General features: G+C 48.6%; 1 protein-coding gene and 1 long non-coding RNA gene across 8 annotated transcripts in view; one reads left to right on the top strand and one right to left on the bottom strand.

The window, feature by feature from the left end:
• Window positions 1-612: 612 nt before the first annotated feature.
• PWWP3A (PWWP domain containing 3A, DNA repair factor) overlaps window positions 613-26,353 on the bottom strand; it is a 36,840-nt gene continuing 11,099 nt past the window's right edge. For 2 of the 5 annotated variants that reach the window (XM_053289579.1, XM_053289578.1), the window contains exons 3-15: window positions 25,063-25,148; window positions 22,467-22,543; window positions 18,085-18,155; window positions 15,933-16,871; window positions 13,548-13,652; window positions 12,585-12,655; window positions 12,420-12,499; window positions 10,941-11,001; window positions 10,561-10,636; window positions 9,261-9,311; window positions 7,369-7,796; window positions 6,655-6,743; window positions 613-1,529 (exon numbers count right to left, since the gene is read on the bottom strand). In XM_053289579.1, the coding sequence (XP_053145554.1) occupies window positions 1,445-1,529; window positions 6,655-6,743; window positions 7,369-7,796; window positions 9,261-9,311; window positions 10,561-10,636; window positions 10,941-11,001; window positions 12,420-12,499; window positions 12,585-12,655; window positions 13,548-13,652; window positions 15,933-16,871; window positions 18,085-18,155; window positions 22,467-22,543; window positions 25,063-25,119 (2,190 nt within the window). In that variant the 5' untranslated portion in view covers window positions 25,120-25,148 and the 3' untranslated portion in view covers window positions 613-1,444. Of the gene's footprint in view, window positions 1,530-6,654; window positions 6,744-7,368; window positions 7,797-9,260; window positions 9,312-10,560; window positions 10,637-10,940; window positions 11,002-12,419; window positions 12,500-12,584; window positions 12,656-13,547; window positions 13,653-15,932; window positions 16,872-18,084; window positions 18,156-22,466; window positions 22,544-25,062; window positions 25,149-26,353 lie in introns of those variants that run through there. The other 3 variants (XM_053289580.1, XM_053289582.1, XM_053289581.1) reach the window with 3 other exon arrangements.
• LOC128342355 (uncharacterized) lies at window positions 1,524-25,600 on the top strand. Of its 3 annotated transcripts, XR_008314920.1 has the most exons (4): window positions 2,336-3,782; window positions 6,706-6,785; window positions 23,023-23,146; window positions 25,010-25,600. It is a non-coding gene; the product is annotated as an uncharacterized LOC128342355 (long non-coding RNA). The 3 variants fall into 3 exon arrangements; XR_008314921.1 differs by lacking the exon at window positions 2,336-3,782 and adding an exon at window positions 1,524-2,046 and having other exon boundaries at window positions 23,023-25,600; XR_008314919.1 differs by having other exon boundaries at window positions 23,023-25,600.

Below are 26,353 nucleotides of genomic sequence, written 5' to 3'. Positions count from 1 at the left end.
GTCCCAGGTTCAGTTTCTGGCAGCATCTCCAGGTAGGCCTGGGAAAGTTTCCTGCTTGAAACCTTGAAGAGATGCTTCCAGTCAGAGAAGACAGCTCTGAGCTATACGCCACCTCCAGCCTCAGAGGCAGGATGCCTCTTAATACCAGTTGCAGGGGAGCAGCAGCAGGAGAGAGGGCATGCTCATACCTCTTGCCTGTGGACTTCTCAGAGGCATCTGGTGGGCCACTGTGGGAAACAGGATGCTGGACTGGATGGGCCTCCTTGGGCCTGATCCGGCAGGGCTGTTCTGATGTCTGATTCAGTAGAAGGCAACTTCCTATATACTAGCTATTAAAAACATTGGAGTCCTCAAGTTATTACCACACCTCTCGCAAGCTCTCGCCCCCAACTAGCTCTGGGTGGTCACTTTTGCCTCTGACCTTGTCCGAAGGTCACTTCTGCCCTTTAAACCTGAAGGGTTGAGCACTTAAAAATTAAGATAATTGCCTTGTTTCAATAAGGTCTTGCTTTTTATGGACTGGGAATGCACAACACCCTCCACACACCCCAAAGAAAAAAGCATTGCCAACATTTTCCTCTATCAGAGTACGAAACAGACCACGAAACCAGATTCAGGTAGGACCAATTTATATGATAGTTTATTAAGTAAAAAAAAGTTGTACAAAGCGAGAAGTTTAGCGGGGAGTTGATGCAATTCAGAAACATTGGAAATTTTAGCTCCTGCAAATCTCTGTATTTTTTTTTAAAAAGAAAAATTCATTCTAGGATTCGAGGTCAACATGTGCCTGAAAGAGGTTGTTTCTTGCTGTGGGAAAAGACACCTCTCTATCCCATGCTGTTAAGAGGTTTGCAAATGAGGCAGGAGTCACTGTGTATCAACAGCATAGTGTTTGGAGAAGTGCGATTCTGGATTTGGCAAGGCCAGAGACGGACAACGGCTCATTGCCAAGATGTTGCTAAAAAAAATATATAGTTGGCTGTTCACAATGCGTACACTCAGTCTACTTTAACTTCCAGTCAAACAGGTTCAGCATGTTTCTGGGATTGATTCAAAAACCTACTATACCTTTTGGCCAGTTGGTGGGGGTGTGGGAGTACAGGGCGGATAGCCTGGGAAACAGACGTGCTCGCAAACCACCACTGCCCCCACCCTCCGACTCACAGATCTGGGATTCCGAAGCCCCCTTTCACTGGGGTGATTCTTACAGAGCAGCAGCTCCAGGACTTTACTCCCACAAGAAATGCAGTGCAAAGGGCAATCGGGATGAAGAGGATAAAGGCTAAGCAGGGAGAAGGTTACATATTTATACTGAAGCTTTTTAAAATATATATCTATTTTAAAAAATAGAAGTTCATTATCTATACAAAATAATTGCTTTCCATTTCTGTTCTGTACACACACCAGGTCTGTGCCAACTTGGACACCGTTACAGTGGCCAACTTTACAAGCTGTCTTCCGCATAAGACTCCTGGAGGTGCTGCTTCCTCTTCTTTTCCAAGATTTCTTCTTCAAATATTTCTCTTTCCCTGAAGGAAGAAAGGAAACAGATGCATTAGAAAACCCTTCAGGAGAGACTTCTGCTTTTTAAAGACACACTAAAAGGAGAAGCTAGTTCAGCAGTGAGACATTTCCATTATCTTCACCCAAACACTGATACTGCATGAGAGAGCCTTGACCTCTTCAATGCAGCAGCTGGAACATGTTTCATCACTCTGAGCGGACACAAAAATGCGCAGAGTGTGGATCAGAGTGCAGAACTCAGCTCCTTCCAGCTTACATAGAGAGAGAGAGAGAGAGAGAGAGAGAGAGAGAGAGGAAGCAAGCAAGCAAAGTTTGTAGTCTATACACCCACAGAGACAGGACTGAGTGGGGCAGCAATGTTCAGTGAACCTGAGAAGCCAAAAGTTGAATCCAGACAAGGCAGAGGGGACTCCAGGGAGGAATACCTACAGCCCGGAGGGGATAGGTTTGTCAGTGACTTGTGTTACTACTAGCTTATCTAATAGGGCACTGCTGAAACCCAGGCATACTTCTGAGAAGCAGGTAAAACATGTCCTTTCCACTTGTATGTGATGCATTAGCAGTTTTATTTATTCATTTATTTGATTTCTATACCGCCTTTCCAAAAATGGTTCAGGGAAACATTAAAACAAAACTAAAGTCAATTAACTGTTAAAATCAAAAACTGTAAAAACAACATAAACACCATTATAAAAACAATTAAAACAGTTTGTACATCCTGGAAAACCAGGCCAAACCTTTACGATCTAAAAACAATTTAAAAACCCTGGAAGGCCAGGCCAAACAGAGAGGTCTTAAGGGCTCTCCTGAAGGCCAATAATGAACTCAGATTGCAGATTTCTGCCGGGAGTGCATTCCACAGCCCAGAAACAGCCACAGAGAAGGCCCGCCTTTTGACAGGACAGAGGGTACCAATGTAGAAACAGTGGGAGCCTCAAAAAAGGTGCACTAGGGAACAGTCACAGGGCAATAGTCCTTCCCTGTTGGTTGGTTGGCCTCCTGCAACTGGTCTTCAGAGGCATACTGCTGCTGAGCATGGAAGTTCCACGCAGTAGGAAAGCAGTTCATGCACGCTGGCCACTTCCTGTCTGATGCTGACTGGGGCAGCAAGAGGCTATATAGCTGCCCTGCGACAGAGGTTTTGGAAGCAGCGCCGGAGGGGGGAACACTGTAAGGGAGGTAAGGACACCCTCCCCGTGCAGTAAAGCTACCCCCCCCTCCCCCCAGCAAACACACAAACCTTTGAAGCAGCTTGAGTGCCGGTCTTTTGAACAAGTCCAGTGACCTGTGAATAGAACCGCTTCAGGCACACTCCTGTTTGAAAGTACTCCTGCACAGGTACGGCCCTCATACATTTCAGTGTCAAGCACGGGCAAGGAATGTCGGAAGATGCCCACACTACAGGGGTTTAAGTCTGCTGTTCCCAGAGAACCCTGGGAACTGTAGTTCCAGGGGCGGAATGTGAGCGGTCTCCAACCAGACACTGTCAGCACCCTCCCTAAACTACAATTCACAGGCTTCCTTGGCGGGGAGGCCATGGCAGTGAGGCACTGTAGTGGCACCGCAGAAGATTGGCGAGGAGTTTAGTGGTGTCGTCCATTTCTGCCCTCTACACATGATATATTGCTTATAGTTAGACATTTCTGCATATATTGCTTAGGAGGCCTTTCTAGGCCTTTCTCCTTGGGCTTTTCCTGGAAGGCATGAACTATGAACGACACTGACGGGATGTTTATACCTGGCCGAGTAGTACAGCTAGACCCCGGCGATATTCCCCAAAATAATTAGGAAGGATCAGAGGCATTGCCCAACACACAGATAGTGCTTCCCCAAACATCTAGGGAAGATGAATCAGGCTGTGCCCAGGGTTGGAATGCACTTAGCATCAGGGGCGTAACGATAGGGGGGGCAGGGGGGGCACGTGCCCCAGGCGCCACTTGGCAGGGGGCGCCAAAAAGTGCCCCCACCAATCCCCTGCCTTTGGCAAAAAAGAATTTTTTTGTGATTTTTTTTCTCATTACGGAGCTCTCCGGCGGGCGGGAGCTCCCATTGGCTGCCGGAGAACACATGCCGACCATGCTGGTTGTCTCAGTTCCTCCCTCCCTGCTTGCTGCGCGCACGAGGAGTGGAGCGGAGTAGCTTGGTTTAGTTGAGAGCGCAGCTGCTGCTGGGGACCTTCTCTGACTCGGCCTGCCTGCCGTTTGCCCACCACACTGCCCTCTGGCTGCATTTTATTCTTCTGCTTCTGCATTAACAAAGTAAGTTTCATTGCTCAAATCTCTCTCTCCCCCGTGTGTGTTGTGTGTGAGAGAATGCCCCGACTCCCTTGCATAACGTCCTCCTTTTAGCTCTTCTGTGCTTTGCATAGAATGTCCCGACTCCCTTGCATAACCTCCTCCTTTTAGCTCTTCTGTGCTTTGCATAGAATGTCCCGACTCCCTTGCATAACCTCCTCCTTTTAGCTCTTCTGTGCTTTGCATAGCAGGCTCCCCCCCCCCCCCCAAACTGAGGGTAGCTGCCTGCAAGTGGAGCCAGTGGCGCTCTCCTGGCTTGCATTGTGTGAGTTCCTGGCTTGCATTGTGTTTCTGGGGAATCGTGCAAGTGGAACCACAAGTCTCTCTCCTGGCTTGCATGCATGAGTTTTCTTTTGCAGAGGTGGGATTGCAAAAGGAAACTAGTAGTACTAGTACACAAGATCTTTGCAGCTCTGCTAATAATTACAACTTCTGGCTCATCCCTTAGCATGGGCGGGTGGGGTGGCAAATTTAATTTGGAACTCCTTAATATAATTTTTGAATAATGTTCAGTCTGTCTGGATTAATACTAGGTTTATTCTTTATAGCAGATTTTTATTAGCAACATACAGTCTACAACATTTTCAGCCTTGTTCATTTGTGCCTTGTGCATATTGTAGATATTCTGTCTCCAAAACATAAGTACAGCATCTATATTTTTGAAGGGGGGGAAATCCCATTTAATACAGTGTGAACAAATTGGTCCAAAAAGTAGCAATGGGAAGTTTTTCTTTCTGCCCCTGTAGCTTTAATAAGATAGAGTGCACAAATATCACTTGATTAACAGCTGCGATATTAATTTCCCTTTTTGGTTGCTTGACTCACAGTGAGAATCATGTCAAGGCAGTGGAGAACCAATTAAATTGATTTTAATCTTTGTTAGGGAAGATAACATGCCTTTTTCTCTCCTTGTTTAAATAATTAAAGTTTCAGTAGGTATTATTTCTGGCTTTAAAGAAATTGGTATCTTAATGTAATGGAATCCTTCTAATTACATACTTAATAGTTTTTAAAAAGTTAATCACGGTTTTTCATTCAATGTGTATTTTGTTTTACATATTAAACTTATATTTTCCTTTGAGAGAGTTTTAAAAATAAGAGGAAATTGGGAAGGCTTTTTTAAAGCAAAGAAAAATCTCACCCCTACTTATTCATGATCTTTTTGATTTGCCTGTGTTTTTATTTCAAGCAAGTCAGATGTATGTTGGGGGGTATTTATTTATGTGTATTTATTTCAAGCAAGTCAGATGTAATTGCAAATAACATGCAGAAGATCCCAGGTTCAATCCCTACCTCCAGGTAGGGCTGGGAGAAACTCCTGCCTGAAACCTTGGAGAGCTGCTGCCAGTCAGTGTGGGCAATAGTGAGCTAGGTGGACCAGTATCTGACTCTGTAGACAGCTTCCTACGTAATCAAACCATAACTTGCCCTTACGTTCAATCCAATTGGATGCATGCATATTCACAGCTTACATCCAATAAACTGCTGAGTAAGCCCTCCAAACTAGGATCACACAGTGTGGTTTGCAATTCTGGTATATGAAGGGCCCAAACCTCAGTTTTGCTGTTCAGGTGCATAGGCAAACGGTGATTTAATTAAACCAGGAGGTTATTTATTAAGACTGTGTATGAGAGGGAAGCAGAAAGAGGAGGGGAGATCATGGCTCAAATAATGGTGGCTGAATGTGGCCATTGAGTTTCCCAGGAATACAACCAACGTAAAGTGTGCTACAAATAGACATTATTATAGAATTAATAAACATAGAATATCTATGATAGACTAGAATATATATGTCTATTATAATTTAAGTCTCTATTATAATATAAGCATAAATCTTGAATAGACTAGAATATCTATGATGGAAAAGACTAGAATACCTGTCTTGTCTTTTCCATTTTGGGACACCAAACCTATTACTATGTTTAAAAGCATTTATTTTCTGGCCATGAGGACTGCAAACTTAGGCTGTTGGTGTGCAAGACATTTCTTTAAAATATATATATTTCTAAAGAGCCTTGTAGCCTCATGTTTCCTTTTTCCTGTCCCAGTATACTTGCACGGATGCAGCCCACGACCCACATTTGACTATGGCTGTGACACATTTCCATATTTCCGGGGGCGGCTGGGTGGGGGGAGTGTGGCGGGTGGGGGGGGCCCCAATTTCAGTGCTTGCCCCGGGTGCTGTTTTCCCTAGTTACGCCTCTGCTTGGCATCCAATCACACACTTGCTGATAAGGAGGCCTATCACTCCCTTCTTTTCCTGTTAGATGAAAGGAATGACCTGCTCAACTTTACACACGCATGATTGATGGGGAGGGGGCCTACAGCCTTTTCCAAGGACTATACAAAGGGATAAAAAAGGCACACAGACACCCTAACTTGGGCGTTCTGTGTAGGTCGAGGAAGCCATGGCTGACGCTGCACACCAGAAGAGGCACTGAGGGTCGTTCTGTCTGTTTGAGTGGACTTCCCACGGACAAGGTCCCCAGCAGGGGTCAGGGATGTATGACTGTTCTTTAATCTGTAATCTTCTCTTTATTCTATGGTTCTCTTTTGACTTATTACTGAGTTTCATTTCATCTGTAATCCTCTTTAAACTATTACAGAGCTTTGCTTAATAAAACCTCTGCTAGCATTCAACACTGGTTTGAGCCTATTGCCTGCGTATCCCAAACAACCTGTTGCACATCGGCTGGTGGCAATACAGGCACTGAAGGGTCACAGGTCTCTAGTGCAAGGGGGGGCCAATGAACGTTTTGGGGCAGGGCCTCGTGTCTTATGCAACATTCTCCTGAGAATACCGTGGGCCAGGAGCTAGTCCAATTAAAATACGCACCTCTGGCTGACCAAAGGCCCTCTGATGTATTTTTCTTCTGCTTTCTTGTAGTCTATCCGATCCACGGCTGAAATGGCATATATGATTGCCTGGGAGGAGAAAGAGACAGTGGCACAGAGACTGCATTTAAGGTAATCTGTCACACTAGGAGAACAAACTGGGAATATTAAGGTGGGAGAGAATGGATGTACTGGCACCAAAGCATGCTTCGTTCCTCTGTCCACCCACCGTGGTGGACAGAGCACAGGGCATCAGTCTGTGTGCATGCAGAGAGCCTCCATGCCAATGGGAATTCCCGATTTCCCAGGGCTCCTGATTGAATGGAGACAGACAAGTACCATCAATTTCACAGATTCGAGTTGGTTGCACACGTGTGGCTTCCTCCACAAAACCGGGAGCCCTGGGAAATCGGGATTCTCCATTCTCTGGATGCAAGGATGACCATGACAAATGATCAGCCCTAGAAAGTTACACAAACGGGCAGAGAATAATTCTAAATCCTCTAACCTTATGCTGTCCCTTCACACAAAGACTAGGCCACGTTCTTATGGCATCTTCGTCTCCCTCTCTACAAGTTATGGTTCGCAACTCAGGATGTGAACCAGATTAAACTCCAGTTTTGCATCCTAGTTTGGAAACCAGAGTCAGACAACAGTCCCCAGGGGTAGGCAGAGCTGGGCAATCGCCTTCTCAAGAACTGCTGGTAGGACGTACCTCTGGAAAGAGGACATCCAAGATGAATTGGATGCTGTCTCCGTTTCGCAGCCGGAGCATCTTGGCACTGACTTTCTGGTAGACCTCGCGCAAGTAGTTGAACACAAGGTCCTGCTGGCTATCATCCTCCAGGTATGTCTCGATGGAGGTCACGTAAGGAGGGGCATTGAGGAACTGCTTCAGCCACCGAGACGGCTTCTTGCTCTTTAGGATGGCCTTCAGGTGCTCTTCCGCCCCCTTGGCCTTCACAATGAACTTCACGATCTTCTCATTGGCCTTGTCCCTGGCCGCCCGCATCCGGTCGGGAAGAACCTTCTTAGTGGGCTTAGGGGGTGTCTCCCCCGAGAGAGATCCTTTCAGGTCCATCTCTATTCTGGGGAAGGCCATCTGGGAGAGTTGCCACTGGGCCTCTTTTCTCACTGGGTAGCCTGGAAAGAGGAAGCCAGACTGGCAGGGTCACCTGTTCTCACCATCACAGGTCATGTGCAAAACACACTTTCAAGGAGTTTCTTCTGCAGTTATTTATTTGATTTATATACCGCCCTTCTTGGCTCAGGGTGGTTTACATCAAAACAAAAAACAAAACAATTAAAATCAAACTAAATTAACAAAACAATTAAAATCATTTAACACCAACATTAAAAATTTAAAACCATAAATCTAACTAAAAGCCTGGGTGAATAAATGAGTCTTGATTGCCTTTTAAGAAGTTGCCAGAGATGGGGAGGCTCTTATTTCAGCAGGGAGCACATTCCAAAGTCCAGGGGCAGCAACCGAGAAGGCCCGTTCCTGAGTAGCTGCCAAATGAGTTGGCGGCAACCTCAGATGAACCTCTCCAGATGATCTTAGCAGGCAGTGGGGCTCATGGTGAAGAAGACGTTCTCCTAAATACCCAGGGCCTAAGCTGTTTAGGGCTTTATAGGCAATGACCAGCACCTTGCATTTTGCCCGGAAACGAATCGGCAGCCAGTGTAGCTCTTTCAACACAGGAAAGAACATTCTAATGCAGCTGTGCTTCATGTGCCAAGACAGGTTCCCAACAGGACACTCCAGTCACCAGCTTACATCCAGAATGAGCTACTCATATGTCCTCTTGTTGAAACTGTACCCCATTGCTAGTGTTCTGAAGCCCGTCACCCAGGCTGAGGGGAGGGGTATGGCTGAGCTTCGGTACAGAGCCAGTCCACCCTCAGCCTCCCCTTCTGCAGCAGACACATCACTGAGGACATGTCGACTTCACGCTGGAGACCCTCAGCTGTAGCATGGGGTGGCAGGAGGGCTCTGAGCCCTTCAAATACCCCTGGGGTCGTGGTACCTTAAGCCACCCAATGGCGCAGCATGGAAATGACTTGACTAGCAAGCTCGAGGTTGCCGGTTCCAATCCCCGCTGGTGTATTTTCCAGACAATGGGGAACGGCTCTATTGGGCAGCAACGATAGAGGAAGATGCTGAGAGGCATCATCATCTCATACTGTGTGGGAGGAGATGGCACTGGGAAACCCCTCCTGTATTCTACCAAAGACAACCACAGGGCTCTGTGGGCGCCAGGAGTCGACATCGACCCGATGGCGCAGTAGTACCCTCCATTGGGAGCCCCCATGCAAAGCCACTGGAAAGGTTTCAAGACATTTAGGTATATTTTTAATAAAGCATTCACTACATGGATCACACACACAACCCCCCACCACTTACAGATGGACATTCACCAATTTGCAGTAAAATACACATAGCCGCAGCCTATTTCTGCAGCAGTGAAAACATGGATCATGCCCATTTTTTAAAGCCACGGGCTTCTAGAAGTGGCCAGTTCCACTGGACTCCCAGGCATTTTAAAAACCTGGCCCTTCATCCAAGGAGAGCACAACCAAGCTTGATCCTCAACGAGTACTTACTCATGTCACTGGCATAATACTCCAGGAAGGATCCCGTGAAGCAGTGGAGACCTAGAGGGAGAAGTGAGGAGTGGGTCTCAGTTCAATGACATCTTTGGAAGAGGGAGATCTAAGAAATGGCACAGCACTTCTGATGAATTGCTCTCCCTTTGACATGAAGGGAAACATGGATTTAAAGCACGGGAATTGTCATGGGTACAGGAGTTCCCTTGGCAACACAGGCAAGTCCCTAGTGCCAAGGTGGTTATAAAACTAAAGCTTTGCAGAATCCCCTTCCTGGGAAGGTCTTGAAAGACACCAGATGAGGAATTCTTAAATACAGGCTGCTTTGCCAGAGGAAGGCAGGCTGGGTTATGCACACCACTTTGAATGCTATCATGTGACACAGAACACAGCCACAGATATTCGTGGCACATTTGGCTTGCAGCAGACCCAACTTTCACCATCCTCTGAGAAATCCAGTTCCACAGCAGTGTGTTAAAGCTTGTGGTGACACTTGTGGATCAAGGTGCATACCCAAGAATCCAAACCAACAAGTGAGAGATAGAAATGTATTACAAGTTTCAAAGGAATTTGCAAAAAACATTAAAATACAAAAATGCTAAAAAAAGATACCTCAAAAACCTCTTACGAATCCATAGTCCATATCCATGGGAATAAGCATCCCTAAGCATAAAATGGAGAAGATAAAACAAGCCCCCAGAGTACTATGGAAGTTCTCGGAGGGGATTCAGATCAAGCAAGTGTCCTTTTCCAAGAAAGAGGCAAGGAATCGAGGACAGCCAGGTGCAGCTCCACTCAGAGGGTCTTCTTCAGTGGCATCAACAAAACAATTATCTCCTTGAAATAAGGCGGCATAAATACTGTTATCCTGTAAACTGCCCGCAGAACTAAACAAGAGTGTGCCGATCTCTCCAAGGGGGACACAGCCTAGGAAGGTGTGCTTTTCTGGGTTGGGTTTTGGGCTTTTTTGCACACCATGAGCTTCTCTGGCACACAGCAACACGTAAAGATATGCCATGTTTGGGAAGGGGAAAGTTTGGGACAGCTGCATGCAGAGACAGGCCAGAGAAGTCGGCCCGGAAGGAGTGATGTCAGGAGGAGGTGGGCAAGATCCAGCGGTCTCCCAGTTTGCCACCAACTCTGCTGTCTCAACAGGCCTCTCCCACCTTCAGAATAAGGCGGGGGGAGCACGAAGAGGCTGCAAAGTCAACCCAGGAAGGTGGATGCAGGTCTTCTCACTCACTAGAGACATGGAAAAGCTCAAGAGAGACCCCCCACCCCCAGCCCGTTTGCTTACCTACTTTGATTCTGTAGTCTTTTATCAAGCCAATGCACCAGTTAATTTCATGGCTGAATTCCTCTCTGGCTTTATCCTAGGAGGAAAAGAGGAACAGCATCACCAGTCATCCCCAACAGAACTGAGCAATCCTTCCTTGGTGAAGAAGAAACCAGAAGGCCCGGGGAAGATTACAACAGCACCCCAAGCTCAAAAGGAGACACCCCCCCCCCCCGGGTCAGGTCTCTGCACAGCCATCCAGCTTCCTGGGGCAAACCTGGCCCAGTCGTGTTCTTTGCCTAGCCCACCTTGCTGGATGGTTGTGCAAACCCTTTCATGCCACCCAAGCCCTGGAAGGGTGGGTTAAAGGCTTTGTCCAGTCCAATGGCCACTTGACTTACTATCAGCACCTGCTTCTCTTCGCAGTCAAAGTGTTTGAGGTTTCTCAGAGAGACACAGATACTGCATCAGGAGGAAAGAAAAAGAAGTTAAGAGCCGACCTGGGGATTCAAAGCGATCAGGTCCAACATTCTGCTCTCCACGGTGGCCAACCAGATGCTTCATGAGCATCTCTCCTGCTGCTGACCAACGGCAGCCGTGATGCAGAGGTAGCCTGCTTCTAGCCACTGAGGCTCCATTTAGCCACCGAGAGCCAGCAGTTCATCTCGCCTCCCCCACAACCTTAAGCCCCTTCTAAAGCCATCTAGGCTAGTGCCATCAGCATATTCTGTGTCAGTGAGTTCCACGCTCGATGTGAAGTGGTGCACCCAAGCTTCTTGTTGTGCCTCAGTCTCACTGGGTAATCCCTGGGTCCTAACAGGAGAGGCGAGGAAGCAAAACCCTTTCTCTTCCTTCATTATCCCACACTTCCAGGGCTATCCACTAGAATCGCCTCCCACCACATTCCTTCAGAATGGCAAGACAGCTTCACAACTCTGGGCTGCAGCTCTGCTTGGCCTGCAACTGGTCCCAGGTTCACTCCCTGGCAGCATCTCCAGGTAGGGCTGGGAAAGACTCCTGCTTGAAGCCCTGGAGAGATGCTGCCAGCCAGAGTAGTCAAGACTGGGCTATGTAGAAGGAGGGTCTGACTCGGGAGAAGGCAGCTTCCTAATTTCCTGGCCCCTCCGACATGGGGTTCGGTGGTTGTCTCCAACTCTATGGCTGCTTTATTGTATAACCTCAGAACTTCCACCCATCAGGGCTTCCTTCCTTCCTTCCCGTGCAAGCAGAGTGCAAGTGCATATGAGCCCCTGGTGGCGCAGTGGTAAAACTGCCGCCCTGTAACCAGAAGGTTACAAGTTCGATCCTGACCAGGGGCTCAAGGTTGACTCAGCCTTCCATCCTTCCGAGGTCGGTAAAATGAGTACCCAGAATGTTGGGGGCAATATGCTAAAATCATTGTAAACCGCTTAGAGAGCTCCGGCTATAAAGCAGTATATAAATGTAAGTGCTATTGCTATTGCTAAGTGTGTGTGCCCCCTCCCTTTGATCCAGGCCAGGATTCCAGAGTAACCTGGGTTAATCTCATGAATGATTTCTGGGTGGAGGACAAAGGGCAACCCTAGAGGGATGGCTAGCAGTTGCCATGTGCAGAGAAGCAAGCCAGATGTCCAACGCTGCAATTGTCCAGCCAAGCCCTATGTGCAATCCCGCTTTCCCTGGGCCAGGTCAAACCTGTATTCCAACCACCTCTGGGGACCCAAGTTTGAGAACACCTGGTCTATGCTCTCCGTCACTTTTCCCTGGGAGCAGCTAAGAGGACCGTGAACATTCTGTGACATCACAGCCCCGCAGCCAACGGGGTGTGTGTGTGTCTCTTCAGCAAACACAAGATGACCCAAACCAGGACTGTAAACGGCGCCAGATCTGCTGCTCTTTACCCCTTCGACTTCTCATTGGCCAGGTCTTTTTCTATCGGGAGCACACTCGCTCTCTTGGCTTTCCGCTCCACCCTCTTCACCTGTTGGAAGACAAACCCTGAGCTCTTTGGAGGCAGAGGGAGACACCAAGGCAACAGAGAGGAGGAGTCAAAGCAGAGGTCTTACCACTGCTGGCCAATAGGGGTATCTCCAGAGCTTGGACCAAACCAGCATCCCTGCTTCAATCGAACAGGGCTCTAAAGAGGCACAGAGAGGAGAGAGAGAGGTTTAGTCAAGTAGAAGAGCTGCCCTGGAAACCCAACATGCAAAAGAAGAGGACCCACCTGGAAGGGGGCATCAAGGGGGAACTGGCTGCCAGGGTAGTTCGTCGCTCTGCCCCATAGATGGGCAGGGCCTGAAGCATCCAAACCGAGAGAATCCCAGGATGTCAGGAGGGACCCTGGAGCTCATCTAGTCCAACCCCCCTGCTCAGTTTAGGAATCAGCTAGAGCGTCCTGGCCAGTGTCTGCTCAGCCTCCGTCTGGGAACCTGCAGTGAAGGCGAGCCCACTGCTGGGCAAAGCGGGCTGTTCCATTGGCCAACAGCTCTGGCCCACAAGTAGCCCCTTCTCTCCTCCCCTCTTTGGTGGCCTTCGCCTTGGCTCCCTTCCCTCCACCTTTGTCTGGTGCTCTGCTGTCAAAACAAGGCACCTCTCCCTTGTTGTTCTAACCGTACAGCAGACCTCCTTAAATCCTGATGGGCTTCCTCTCTCACGGCTCCTGAGGCCTGGGGCACACTCCCGGAGGCTCATGGGCTTCCTGCTCCCTTAAATGACTCTGCCATTCCTTTCTTGCTGCCCCGTATTCCTGGAACCCCTTGCAGACAGCTGCCCAACCCTCCCTTGTTTCTTCCAAAGCCCCCTCCAAACCCACATTGTCCATGAAGCTTTTGGCCCAACCCCTCAGACCTGACACCTCCCTGTAACACAGGCCGGTGCAGATAACTGCATATCCCACCCTCCCCGGTTTATCTCCTGCTGCCATTATGCCCCTCCCCTTCCCAGGAGATCTGCCTCGTGTCAAGTCCTGGTCCTCTGGTCCTCGAGGCCCATGTTTTGTGGGCGTTTGGAATCGTGAAGCTGAATCTCACCTTGATTCAGGAGGATACTGGGAAGTTCTTCGTCGTCCTCTTCATCCCCCAAAACTGAGCTCTCTCTTGGAGGACTCAAGGGCAGCTCAGAGGTGGGTCCTAACCCTGTTAGGGAAGCAATAAGCACACATTTCCCCCGTTATAAGCAATCCGGACCATGCTGAAGTTTCAGGGTGTAACAAAATCCTTGCCCACAGCAATATGCATCGAGTGGCTCTCCAGATGTTGCTGAATCACAACTCCCATCACTCCCAGCTGTAACAGGTTGTGGCCAGGGCTGATGGGAGTTGCAGTTCAGCAACATCTGGAGAGCTGCACACTGCCTACCTCTGCAACTCCCCTCAGTGTGTGCTTAGCAAGGGGTTGCAAACGGGACCTTGGATGCACTGCAGAGCAGTGCAGAGACCTGTGCAGTCATTGGCTGGGCTCTGCTCCCAGGAGCGTCCTGCTGCATCCCAGGGAAAACCCACCCAAGAGAAGGAGTCCTCCATCGGTCAGGCAGAACTGGGAGCCTCCACATGGAGACTTCCCTGACTCCTGGAGGAGGCCACAAGGATCTGCTAGTTCAGGCCAGTTCGGCGCCTCATAATATATTTGGTTTATATGGCTTAACTTTTCTCTACCCCGCTCCTTTTCAAACCCAGGCCCTTACCCCTGTGTTAAAGCAAGCCCCCTTGGGATTTTTTAGCTGCTGGTCCGAGCCTGGTGGGTCCAGCCCCCAGACTCCCCACAGCCTAGCTGTTCACTGCATGCCGCTTTTAGATTGACGGCACCACCTTTCCTTCGAGAGCTGTTACTCAAGGGTTTACGTCTGCATGGAAAAGAGAGAAAGACCTTGATTTTTTAAAAAAGGAAGATGTGACGTGCAGCACAGGAGTGAGGCCATCTTGTTTAAGATGCAAGATGGTTCTCCCACCATCTCCTCAAGCCAGGTCTTGGAGAAGCCGCTCCCAATGCTGAGCGAGATGGACCAAGGGGCTGACTCGGTAGAAGGCAGCTTCCTCTGATAAACACGGAAGCAGCCCTCTGTGGCCTCAAGAGTTGGAAACACAAGCTGGAGGTCAGTCAACAAGACTTGGCCCGAGACCTTTGCTCCACTGACTGATGCAGAGAAGAAGGACGACACTCCAATCTTAGACACCCTAGTTCATTCACAACATTAGGAGAGCAGATGGAAGGAATCTTATCCAGAGCTCGTTAGCCAGCTCCTGCCACTGATCACATTACATTTGCACATGGAGAGAACACACATCACCCTGAAAGGAAAATGTACACTTTGGTTTTTGTGCATGTGTGAAGATGAGTAGCTGCCTTATACTGAGTCAGACCCTTGGTCCATCTAGCTCTCCAGGACTTAGGAACATAGGAAACTGCCATTTACTGAGTCAGACCATTGGTCTATCTAGCTCAGTATTGTCTTCACAGACTGGCAGCGGCTTCTCCAAGGTTGCAGGCAGGAATCTCTCTCAGCCCTATCTTGGAGAAGCTGCCAGGGAGGGAACATGAAACCTTCTGCTCTTCCCAGAGCGGCTTCATTCCTTCATCTCTTCCAGTGCTCACACATCTAGTCTCCCATTCAGATGCAACCAGGGCAGACCCTGCTTAGCTATGGGGACAAGTCATGCTTGCTACCACAAGACCAGCTCTCCTCTCCTTCATGCCAAAGTCTTTCCCAGCCCCACCTGGAGATGCTTTCAGGGATTCTACATGCAGGCAGATCCTCTGCCACTGAGCTATGGGGAATATCTTGCAGCAAACAGCTTCACATGGCGTCAGTCACCTATCCAATGGGAACCAGGGCAGACCCTGCTCAGCTGAGTGGACAATTCATGCTCCCATCCAAAGCACCAGCTCTCCTCCCTACCTTGGAGGAACACCCTCTAGCAAGGAAGAAGGAGAGGGATGCATTTTTCAAGACTGTGCCAGGGATCAGTAAGCTGAACCAGAACAGGGAAGGAATTCCTACTTGGCCATGAGGTTCAGAGGTGGACCTTGGGCTGGTCTTTCTCCCCCTCTCCAGGCTGCCATGAGAATAAGAGGGGGAGGAAGAATCAGTCCCATGGCCCTGACTTCCTGCAGGAAAGGCTGGATACAAGTGATGGGTTTTTTTAAAAAAATGCACCCCCTACAGATCTATCAGCACTTGTCTTAAAACCTAACTTTTTAGAAAGCCATAGCCAGACGGATCAGAACATGTTTTAGACAACTGGAAGAACTGATCAGACCAATTCAAACTCTGCCGCCTTGAAAACTACTTGAATTTGACATTATAAGTGGGTTTTTCATGGGCATATGTTGAGATGTAAACAGTTCAGAGGGTTGTTTGGTTAACCAGGACAAAAAACTAACAAGAACTGGTTGACCCATCCTACAGTGTTAGGTTACCTTCTCCATCTTCAAGGTCATGAGACTGGAGGCTCTGGGCTGTGTTCACAAGACCACTTTGGTTCTTTTTCAGAGGTTCCAAAACTGGCTCTTCAAGAGCAGCTCCACAGTTGGAGTTTTTGGGGGAACTCCTGAGTGGCTTTCCTTGGGAGGGAGACTGAGCCACGTCGCACAGTTCTAGGCGGGTTCCTTGAGAGTCCTCCGTGTATCTCCTGCCAGAGGCCTTCCTACGTTTCTTTGGGGAAGGCTGTCTGGTCTCCGGGAGCTTGGCTGACCCACACTCAACAAGGGAGTCCAGCAGATTCTTCTTAAGCCTAGTTTTTGCATCTGGATTTTTTCTGGTGCAAGAGCTGCGGAGAGGGTTGTTTGGGGTGCTTGTCCTAGGCAAGTGCTCAGGGCCAGGCAAGGAGAAGTTGCTGTTCTCACCAGACCCTTCTTCACCCTGACAGCACCTCTCGGCCTCCTTTGAGAAACGTGGCGATTTTCTGGTGGGGCTGGCTTTGGGCCACTTTTTGAGCTGGGCGTCCTTTGTTCCTGGCGTCTTGGTTCTGGAAGTGTGACAGCTTCGTGTATCCAACTCCCTGCGGCTTGGAAGGGGTCTCAGTTCATATGCAGAGGGTTTACGTTCGGAAGAGCCTTCCGTCTTGTCCCTGGGGAACCGGCTACACTTTTCTTGGACTGCACCCGGCGATGATGTAGGTACATCCGAAGCCTGTTCCTCTCTTTTCCTCTTCCGCATGTCCTTTTCAGAAGAGAGCTGCTGGCAGCCAGCCACGGCCATTGATAAAGGCCCCTCTTTGGTTACGTTGTTGGAAGCTGGCTTCTCTCTCCTTTTGGAAGGGCTATCTTCTTTGGAGAGAGTCAGGATGTCCAAAGCCATACGCAGAGCTCTCCGGTACTTCAGCTCTTTCACGGGCTTGCGGACCTTCTTGCTCTGAGCTGTTAAGAGAAGAGCCGGAAGACTCATGAGTACGATTCAACACAAACCTGGTGTGCGTCTCCCTCAGCTCTTTGGGCCAACAGGAGTGGATACAAAATAGGAACACAGGAACTGCCTTATACAGAGTCAGACCTTTGGTCCATCTAGCTCAGTATTGTCTTCACAGACTGGCAGCGGCTTCTACCAGGTTGCAGGCAGGAGCCTCTCTCAGCCCTCTCTTGGAGATGCTGCCAGGGAGGGAACTTGGAACCTTTTGCATACAAGCAGGCAGGTGTTCTTCCCAAAGCAGCCCCATCCCCTCATGGGAATATCTTAACAGTGCTCACAAACCTAGTCTCCCATTCAAATGCAAACCAGGGCAGGCCTTGCTTAGCAAAGGGGACAATGCATGCTTGCTGCCACAAGGCCTAAATGCATCTCTGTGTGTGTCTGTAAGATTACTGTAATTCAGATATTGGAACCCAGTGAAGATTCTCCTATGGGGACTTCTGGCACGAAACGGACAGCCTTGTTTCTGGGACTGCAACTCCCATCATCTCCAGCCGGGAATGATGGGAGTTGTAGTCTAAAAAAGTTATCCAAGAGCAGAAATGGAGGGTGCCTGCCCCTCAGACCCTTCCCTCAGGCTGTCCTTGGGGAGACCAGCTGCCACCATTTCTCCTTCCCCAAAGGGCCTTGGGAAAGACACTCTGCGACCTACCAGCACTCCCAGAGGATCTGTGGGGAGCAGAAGGGGCCCCTGCCACCCCACCAGCTCTGCAATCTCATGGCCTGCGAGGGAAGCAACCCGACCTGGGCCTTTAAAAACCAGGGGCCCAGTTTTGCCGGGGGCCCCTCCAAGCACCTCCATCAGTCAAGGGCAGGGCAATCCCGCCTCTCCCTTTTCTGTGAGGGAGGCCCAGTCCTTGCCCGCTGCCCAGCCAAGCGTCCCAACTCAGCAGAAGCCGCTTCACCCAGGCGCTCGTTGGCTCAACCTTCCCTAGCGGCCCACAGTCCCCCTCTCTCGGATGTGGGGGGGAGTCACCATGTCACTGTGGGATGATCCTTGCCTCCCGCGGCAGCTCCAAGTTTGGAAGGCTGGGGCTTGCTCTCATCGCTCGAGGCAGGCAGGGAGGGAGGAGGAGAGCGAAAGGCATCCCGGTCAAGACATAATGCCCAGTTTGTGCTCCCCATTGCCACCCACACCCCATAAGTACTTTTTAAAATCCACACCTAGCTGAGAGGCGATGGCTTCAATGTTCTCCTTGCTCAAGGGTTCGGTATCCGCACAGAGCACGTCGGCCCTTCAAGAACAGAACAGGCAATGAACACACGTGTGGACAGTTCGACAGCACTGGCCAGACACCTCAGGCCAGTGCTGCATTTTGGGCCGTCGTTCTTAATTGTACTCTGCCTCTCCATGGTTTTAAGCCTTCAAGGGGGCTTAGGGACATGTGTCCCAATAAAGCTGCCGAAAGTCTCGGCGGCAGCAAGCTTCCACATGGACGCCTCCACCCACCTTGGAATGGAGCAGACTCCTTCCTGCCATATTGACCCTGGAAGACCACGCAGCCTTGGGAACAGAGGAAGCTGCCTTCTGCTGAATCATGCCATTGGTCTATCTAGCTCAGTATTGTCTTCACAGACTGGCAGTGGCATCTCCCAGGTTGCAGGCAGGAGTCTCTCTCAGCCCGATCTTGAAGATGCTGCCAGGGAGGGAACATGGAACCTTCTGCATGCAAGCATGCAGATGCTCCACAGGGGGAATGTCTTACAGTGCTCACGCATGTAGCTTCCCACTCAAATGCCAATCAGGACAGACCCTGCTTAGCAAAAGGGACAATTCAAGCCCGCTACCACCACCTTAAGTGGCGCAACGGGGAGATGCTTGACTAACAAGCAGAAGGTTGCTGGTTCGAATCCCCACTGGTATATCCCCCAGACTATGGGGAACACCTCTATCAGGCAGCAGCGATATAGGAAGATGCTGAAAAGCATCATCTGATGCTGTGCAGGAGATGACAAGGGTCAACCCCTCCTGTATTCTACCAAAGACAACCACAGAGCTCTGTGGGTGCCAGGAGTCGAAATTGACTTGATGGCACACTTTACCTTTACCACAAGACCAGCTCTCCACTTGAAAGCCTGAACAGCCTTGCAAACTGTTCCCTGTAGGAGGAAAACTGTTCCCTGTAGGAGGGGTTTCAAATGTTCATATTTAATGGATTTCCCACAAAAGCAGAGCAAGGCAGCTATGGAAATGGCCCCAGCTGTCACCAGCATCTGCGGCTGGCCCTCCCCGGAGTGATTTGGAGTGCAGGAGGAAACAAGTTGCCACATAGTTCTTCCCAAAGATAAGTTTCAAAAGTTACACCCTACAGCAGGGGTTCCTAACACTGGGTCCCCAGAAGATGTTGGGAGTACAACTCCCAGAAGATAAAGCATACTGGTATCTATGAAAACATACCAACGAGGAACAAAAGGTCCCCCAAGCAAATTATCCACTGAGCAAATGATGAAAGAACAAGCAAAACTTGGTCCAATAAATCTATAGTGGGAAATAGATTCAATCTAAGACAAAACAGTAGGAAATAATATCAATGAAACAAATGCATGGTAAGGGAGGAATAATAAACTCCATGATGTGGGGATTGGTAATCATTTATTCCATGTTTATACCGCCCCATGCAAAAGCTCTGAGCAGTGCACGACAACATAAAACTGCTTAAAACGATATAAAAACAAATTTAAATCTGTTCAGAGCCATTTAAAACCAATTTAAAATACTTTAAAAACCTTGGAAGGCCAGGCCAAACAAGTAATTCTTTAGGGCTCTCTTGAAGGCCAACGACAAACTATGGATATCTGTCGGGAGTGCATTCCACAGGCCAGGAGCAGCTACAGAGAAGGCCCAGTTCCGGGTTGCCACCAGACATGCTGGTGGTAACTGGAGATGGAGCTCTCCAGCAGTGTTCTCCCTAATTTTTTTTCATCTGTGCGCAGAATGAGTTTTGTTCTGGGTGGCAGTATCAAGGCAGTGCACGCACATGCATTCAGAGTGAGGCCTTCCTGATACAACCTGAGCGGGATCTAAAATTAATTGAGCAGATATCAAAAAACTTGTGAGCACACACACAAGCGTATGCCTTAGAGGGAACACTGCTCTCCAGATGACCTCAATGTGTAATGGGGAAGATAAAGAGGAAGGTGCTCTCTAAGGTAGCCCAGACCCAAGCTGTTCAGGGCTTTAAAGGTAATGACGAGCACTTTGTATTTGGCAGCCAATGCAACTGTTTGAGAACAGACACAATTTGGTCTCTCTGGGTTACCGCAGAGACCAGTCTTGCTGCTGCATTTTGAACTAACTGAAGTTTCCAAACTATGTACAAAGGCAGCCCCACGTAGAGTGCATTGCAGTAGTCAAGCCAGGAGGTTAGCAGCTGATGCACCACTGTTTTGAGATTGTTCTCTTCAAGGACTGGACGCAGCTGTCAAATCAGCTGAAGTTGATGGAAAGAGCTCCTGGCCATAGCCTCCACTTGGGATACCAGGGTGAGGCCTGGATTCAAGAGCACTCCCAAGCTGCCAACCTGTTCCTTCTGGGTTCTGAGTGTAACCCCATCCAGCACAGGAATATCCCTCAAATTCTGATCCCCCACAATGAGCAACTCCATCTTGCTTGGATTCAACTTCAATTTGTTATCCCTCATCCAGCTCATTACTGCCCATAGGCAGGCATTTAGGGAGTGAAGGCCATTTCCTGATCCTGATGATGATGATGATGATAAGGAGAAATACATTTGGGTGTCATCAGCATACTGATAACACCCTGCACCAAATCTCCTGATGATCTCACCCAGCAGTTTCATGTAGATTTTAAAAAGCATTGGTGACAGAACAGAGCCTGGAGGGATTCCATATATTTTATTTATTTATTTAAAATATTTCTATACCACTCAAAACTTGCATATCTGGGCGGTTTTCGAGTAAAATCATTTAACACATCAACTCAATTAACAATTAAAACTATAATAATAATATATTACAATAATATAATAGCTCCCATTTTGAAGAGCAACCATCACCAAGCGTCACCATCTGGAATCTGCCTTAGAGATAGGAGCGGAATCACTGCAAAGCAATGCCTCCTATCCCCAACTCCCTCAGGCAATTCAGAAGGATACCATGGTCGATGGTATCAAACGCTGCTGAAAGTTCCAAAAGAACCAACGGAGTCACATTCTCTGCTGATTCCTTGGTAAAGGTCATCCATCAGGCCGACCAAGGCAGACTCAACCCCATAGCCCGCTCTAAAGCCAGTTTGAAATGGGTCTAGATAATCGGTTTCCTCCCAAACTGCCTGGAGCTGGTTAGCCACCACTCTCTCAGTCACCTTGCCCAACCATGGGAGACTGGCTCATAACTATCTATCGCTGAGTGATCTAGGGAAGGCTTCTTAAGAAGTGGTCTGATCATTGCCTCCTTCAAACAAGGAGGCATCCTAACCCCGCTCCCCCCAGTATAAAAGATGATGCATAAATGAATAAGTCCACACAATGGTCACCTCCATTTCGAAATCTTTCTCAAGTGGAAGTTTGTCTTGGCAAAATGACATTGGTCTACATGCTTCAATGTCCAAATACTTTTATTTATTTATCAAATTTGTATACCACCCCAAGCTTTCGTCTCTGGGCGGTTTTACAACCTCTTCTAGAATGTTGTCTCAGACAAGCAAGCTCTCATCAGGTACAACTCCCACCAGCCAGGGGGTGGTGGGAGTTGTAGTCAACATCGACAGTCTTGATGACCCAGATTGTGAATGCTTGCCCTACAGTATCTCTTGACAAGAAGGCATCCTCCGAGACAGAACCAAGGAATGGAACCTCTAAACAGAAGAACTGGCCATGGGTACAACAGGCATATTCCAGAATCAGGCATCTGGCTCTCAGCTGCCCAAATCATGTTTTATATTCCTTGTTTAAGAGGGGGAAAAACACCAAAAAAACTTTGTAGGACAGAAGGTTCTCAAACAACCTCTGGCCATTGTGGCTGGGGGTTACGGGAGCTGAAGTCCAGCCACATGTGGGACCAACGCTGGAGAACCCCTGGTGCAGGGTGAATGCAACAGCTTTATTTTGAATGCAACAGCTTTAAGGGATCCAAACACAAATAGCAGGAGAAAACCCAAATATTTGTCTCCCAGTCTGCACTGCCTCCCGTCTGCTCCTCTTTACAGAGCTGCACTGCAAGAGATGTGGTTTGGCATTCTGCTGTGGGAAGCACAAGCCAAACTGGCTCAAAGCAGCTGAATTTGGACTCTCAACTGCTTTTAAAGTCACTGTCTAAACTGGAGAGGCAGACACACAGACGGAATGCAGTTTTTTAAAAAGGGCACATCTCCTTGCTGACAGGGCACTCCTAGGCACATTGACTCAGACGTCAGCTCCATCTTCAGTGGGGCTTGTACCTTGGTTGGGAGGGAAGTCTGCCTAATGTGGCAAGAGGACCCCAGACACCCTGCAAGCAGGAAGAGGCAGCCCCTGTAGATTCCTTGGCCAGGCCAGAGTCTGCTTGGCCAGCTCAAGGCAACGCAAAGCTCTGTAGCAACACTTAACTGTTTATTCAGAGAGAAGATTTCGACACGGAGGGAGGCCCCTTTATCACTGTTGGACAGCTGTCTTCTGGACAAGACCTGAAAGGCAGAGGAGGAGAAGCGGAGAAAGGGGCTGTTTTTCCAGGCAAGAGAGGTGCCCCTGCAGGGTCCCGCCGCCAATGCCCCTTATGTACCCCTGCTAAGCGGGCAAAGATGTTCCTTTGCAAGTATGGGCTCTCTCCTGTTGAGCCAGGCAACTGTCCCTGTTGCTGGGGGTTGGTTTTCACATACCTTTTGCTATGGAAACTGCTTCGAGAGCTTCTTGTTGTTGGAAAGCAGGAAAAACAACAGGATGATTATATGACGGATATTTAGATACCACTTTCCAACAAAAGTTCCCAAAGCAGTTTACATAGATATAAATAAAACAAAATGGCTCCCTGTCCCCAGAGGGCTCACAGTCAAAAAAAAAAAAAGGGAAAAAAAGAGAAGATGATGAACAAGGTACTTGGGAGCGGGGTAGCTGGGCCCAGCCATCTGGCTATTTTGAATGCATATTCAATGTGTTTTATTTTTAGAAAATCTCTGTATGAAGAGGCTTGGCTGCCACTCGCCGAGAGAGAAGACAGACAAGGCACTTCCACAACCCACACAAAGATGCAGTTTGGCAACATGATCTTGTGCACCCTGAATATGAGAGAGGTACTGGAAAGGGGGAGGTTTTTAAACTGATGGGTCTGGCTAGGATCTGGGACTGTTGCCTTGTTGTCCACTAATTCACAGGGAAGGGGGCCATGGCCCAGTTCAGGAAGCCGAAGGGACGCCTAATATGCAGCTCAGCCTAGCCAGCACTTCCTGAATTCAGAACGGGGAAGGCGAATGGTACAGGCGGCAGTTACTCAAACCACTGTGTAGTCAGCAGAGTTTCATCCTTCGCTGCACAGCTATCTGCTGACATGCAAAAACAAAACCCTACATGGATTCAGCAAAATATCAAGGCGTCTAAAAAGAATCCAGAGAAATACATATATTTTAATATAATTATAATAAAACTATACCCTTAGGGGACACTTTCCAGTTACGCAGGGAGTCATATAAGGGTATAGTTTTATTATAATTATATTAAAATATAGTTATCTGCTCAGCCATGCAGTTTTCAGCACTCATAAGAACAGCTCTGCTGGATCAGGCCCAAGGAGGCCCGTCTAGTCCAGCATCTTGTTTCATGCAGTGGCCCAGCAGATGCCTCTGGGGAGCCCACAGGCAAGAGGGATGTGCATGCCCCCTCTCTCTTGCTGTTGCTCCCCTGCAACTGGGATTGAGAGGCATTGTGCCTCTGAGGCTGGAGGTGGCCCACAGCTAGACTAGTAGCCATTGATAGGACTGTCCTCCATGAATTTGTCTAAGCCCCTTTTAAAGCCATCCAAGCTGGTGGCCATCACCACATCCCCTGGCAAATAATTCCATAGATTAATTATGCACTGTGTGGAAAAAGTACTTCCTCTTGTTGTTCCTAAATTTCCCAACCTTCAGTTTCATGGAGTGACCCCTGGTTCTAGTGTGGTGAGAGGGAGAAGAATTTCTTTCTCTCCACTTTCTCCACACCATGCATGATTTTATAGACCTCCATCATGTCTCCCCGCAGTTGTCTTTTTTCTAAACTAAAGAGCCCCAGGTGTTGTAGTCTTGCTTCATAAGGAAGGTGCTCCAGGCCCCTGGTCATCTTGGTTGCCCTCTTCTGCACCTTTCCCAGTTCTACAGTGTCCTTTTTTAGATGTGGTGACCAGAATTGGATGCAATAGTCCAGATGTGGCCGCACCATCATTTTGTATAAGGGCATGATAATATTAGCATTTTTATTTTCAATCCCCTTCCTAATGATTCCTAACATGAGTCCTAGATTCCTTTAACATTTTAAATTTCTGTATTCCCACTCATCCCCTCTGCCTTCCAATCTTTTTTTTTTTAAGGGGAGGGGCAGATTAGAAATATAGGACACTGCCTTGTGCATAAGTCAGACCCTCGGTCCACTTAACTCAAGATTGTCTGCACTGACTGGCAACAGCTCTCCAAGGTTCCAGGCAGGCGTCTCTCCCAGCCCTACCTGGAGATGCTGCCAGGGAGTGAGCCTGGGGCCTTCTGCATGCCAGGCACGGGCTCTCCTGCTGAGCGATGGGCCCATTCCCATATCCGTGGACCCCTGATGCAAACCCTTCCTCAGGCTTATATCTACAGAGAGATTTCCTCCCACTCCACCAGGCCTCTGCTCCCCCCACAGTTTTCTTAAGGAGCCCCAATATATTTCTGGCCAACTCATTTCACACACCAAGCAATTCTCACAACAGGGCACACGTATCTCCACGCCAAAGTTGCACAACTTCAGCCCTCTTAGAGATCTTGGACTACAGCTCCCATAACTCTTGACTATGGATGCCCGAGGCCAAGGATGATGGGAGTTGTAGTCCAAAACCAGCTCGGGGGCCAGAGTGTGCAGCCCTTCTCTGTGCTTGCTCACTCACACCCGGAAGTTCTTACAAGTCTCTTTGACCTTGCCCCACACAAAAGTCGCTGAAGCTGTGCCGGAAGGAGGAAGGGAGACACCCCCACCAGTCACTCACCTTGGCGGGCCAGAACTGCTCCCGCCACTTGCAAAGGACGTATTCTCCTTCAGTCATTGCTGCGGCTGGCAGAGGAAAGTGGATACCTGATATGTAGATGAGAGGAATCAATTTTAAGTATAGTAGCCTCAAAGTGGGTAGGAAAAAAATATGGCTTCATTGTTACTGTCCCACACATTTTTACCCTGCGTTTTACTTTGTATACATACAGATGGTGCTATAAAATTGATTTCACCCTCACAATTGCCCTAGGTTATTTATTATTATTTATGTATTTAATTGATTTATATACCGCCCTTCCAAAATGGCTCAGGGCAGTTTACAATTAAAACAAGCCACTAAAACAAAAACTGAAACAAATTAAAAACAATATAGCAATTAACAATATAAAAATATTTTAAAATAGGATTAAACAGTTTACAGTAATTAAAAGCCCCAAAATCGGGTTAAAATTTAAAAACCCTGGAAAGCCAGGCCAAACAAATACGTTTTAAGGGCTCTCCTCCCGAATTCAAATTACGGATTTCCGCAGGGAGCGCATTCCACAGCCCCGGAGCAGCCATAGAGAAGGCCCGCCTCCGAGTCGCCACCAGACGAGCTGGTGGTAACTGGAGACGAACCTCCTCAGTTGACCTTAATGTGCGGTGGGGATCACGCAGAAGAAGGCGCTCTCTAAGGTAACTCGGGCCTAAGCTGTTCAGGGCTTTAAAGGTAATCACCAGCACTTTGTATTTTGCCCGGAAACATATCGGCAGCCAGTGCAATTGTTTCAAAATAGGTGTAATATGGTCTCTCCGGGTTACCCCAGAGACCAATCTGGCTGCTGCATTCTGAACTAATTGAAGTTTCCGAACTACATACAAAGGCAGCCCCACGTAGAGCGCATTGCAACAGTCAAGCCGGGAGGTTACCAGCTGGTGCACCACTGTTTTGAGGTCATCCTCCTCAAGGAATGGACGCAACTGTCGAATCAGCCGAAGCTGATAGAAAGCACTCCTGGCCATGGCCTCCACCTGAGAAACCAGGGTGAGGCCCGGGTCCAGGAGTACTCCCAAGCTGCGCACCTGCTCCTTCTGGGGGAGTGTGACCCCATCCAGCACAGGGAGATCTAACTCACTCCTCAGATTCTGAGCCCCCACAATGAGCACCTCCGTCTTGCTTGGATTCAGCTTCAATTTGTTCTCCCTCATCCAGCCCATTACTGCCTGTAGGCAGGCATTTAAAGAGTGAGTGCCATTTCCTGAAGATGAAAAGGAGAAATAGATTTGGGTGTCATCAGCATACTGATAAC

The sequence above is a fragment of the Hemicordylus capensis genome, chromosome 2 (assembly GCF_027244095.1).
Source record: "Hemicordylus capensis ecotype Gifberg chromosome 2, rHemCap1.1.pri, whole genome shotgun sequence".
NCBI classification, from domain to species: domain Eukaryota; kingdom Metazoa; phylum Chordata; class Lepidosauria; order Squamata; family Cordylidae; genus Hemicordylus; species Hemicordylus capensis.
Note: the sequence above shows the minus strand (reverse complement) of the source record. Positions and strands in the feature narration are given on the sequence as shown.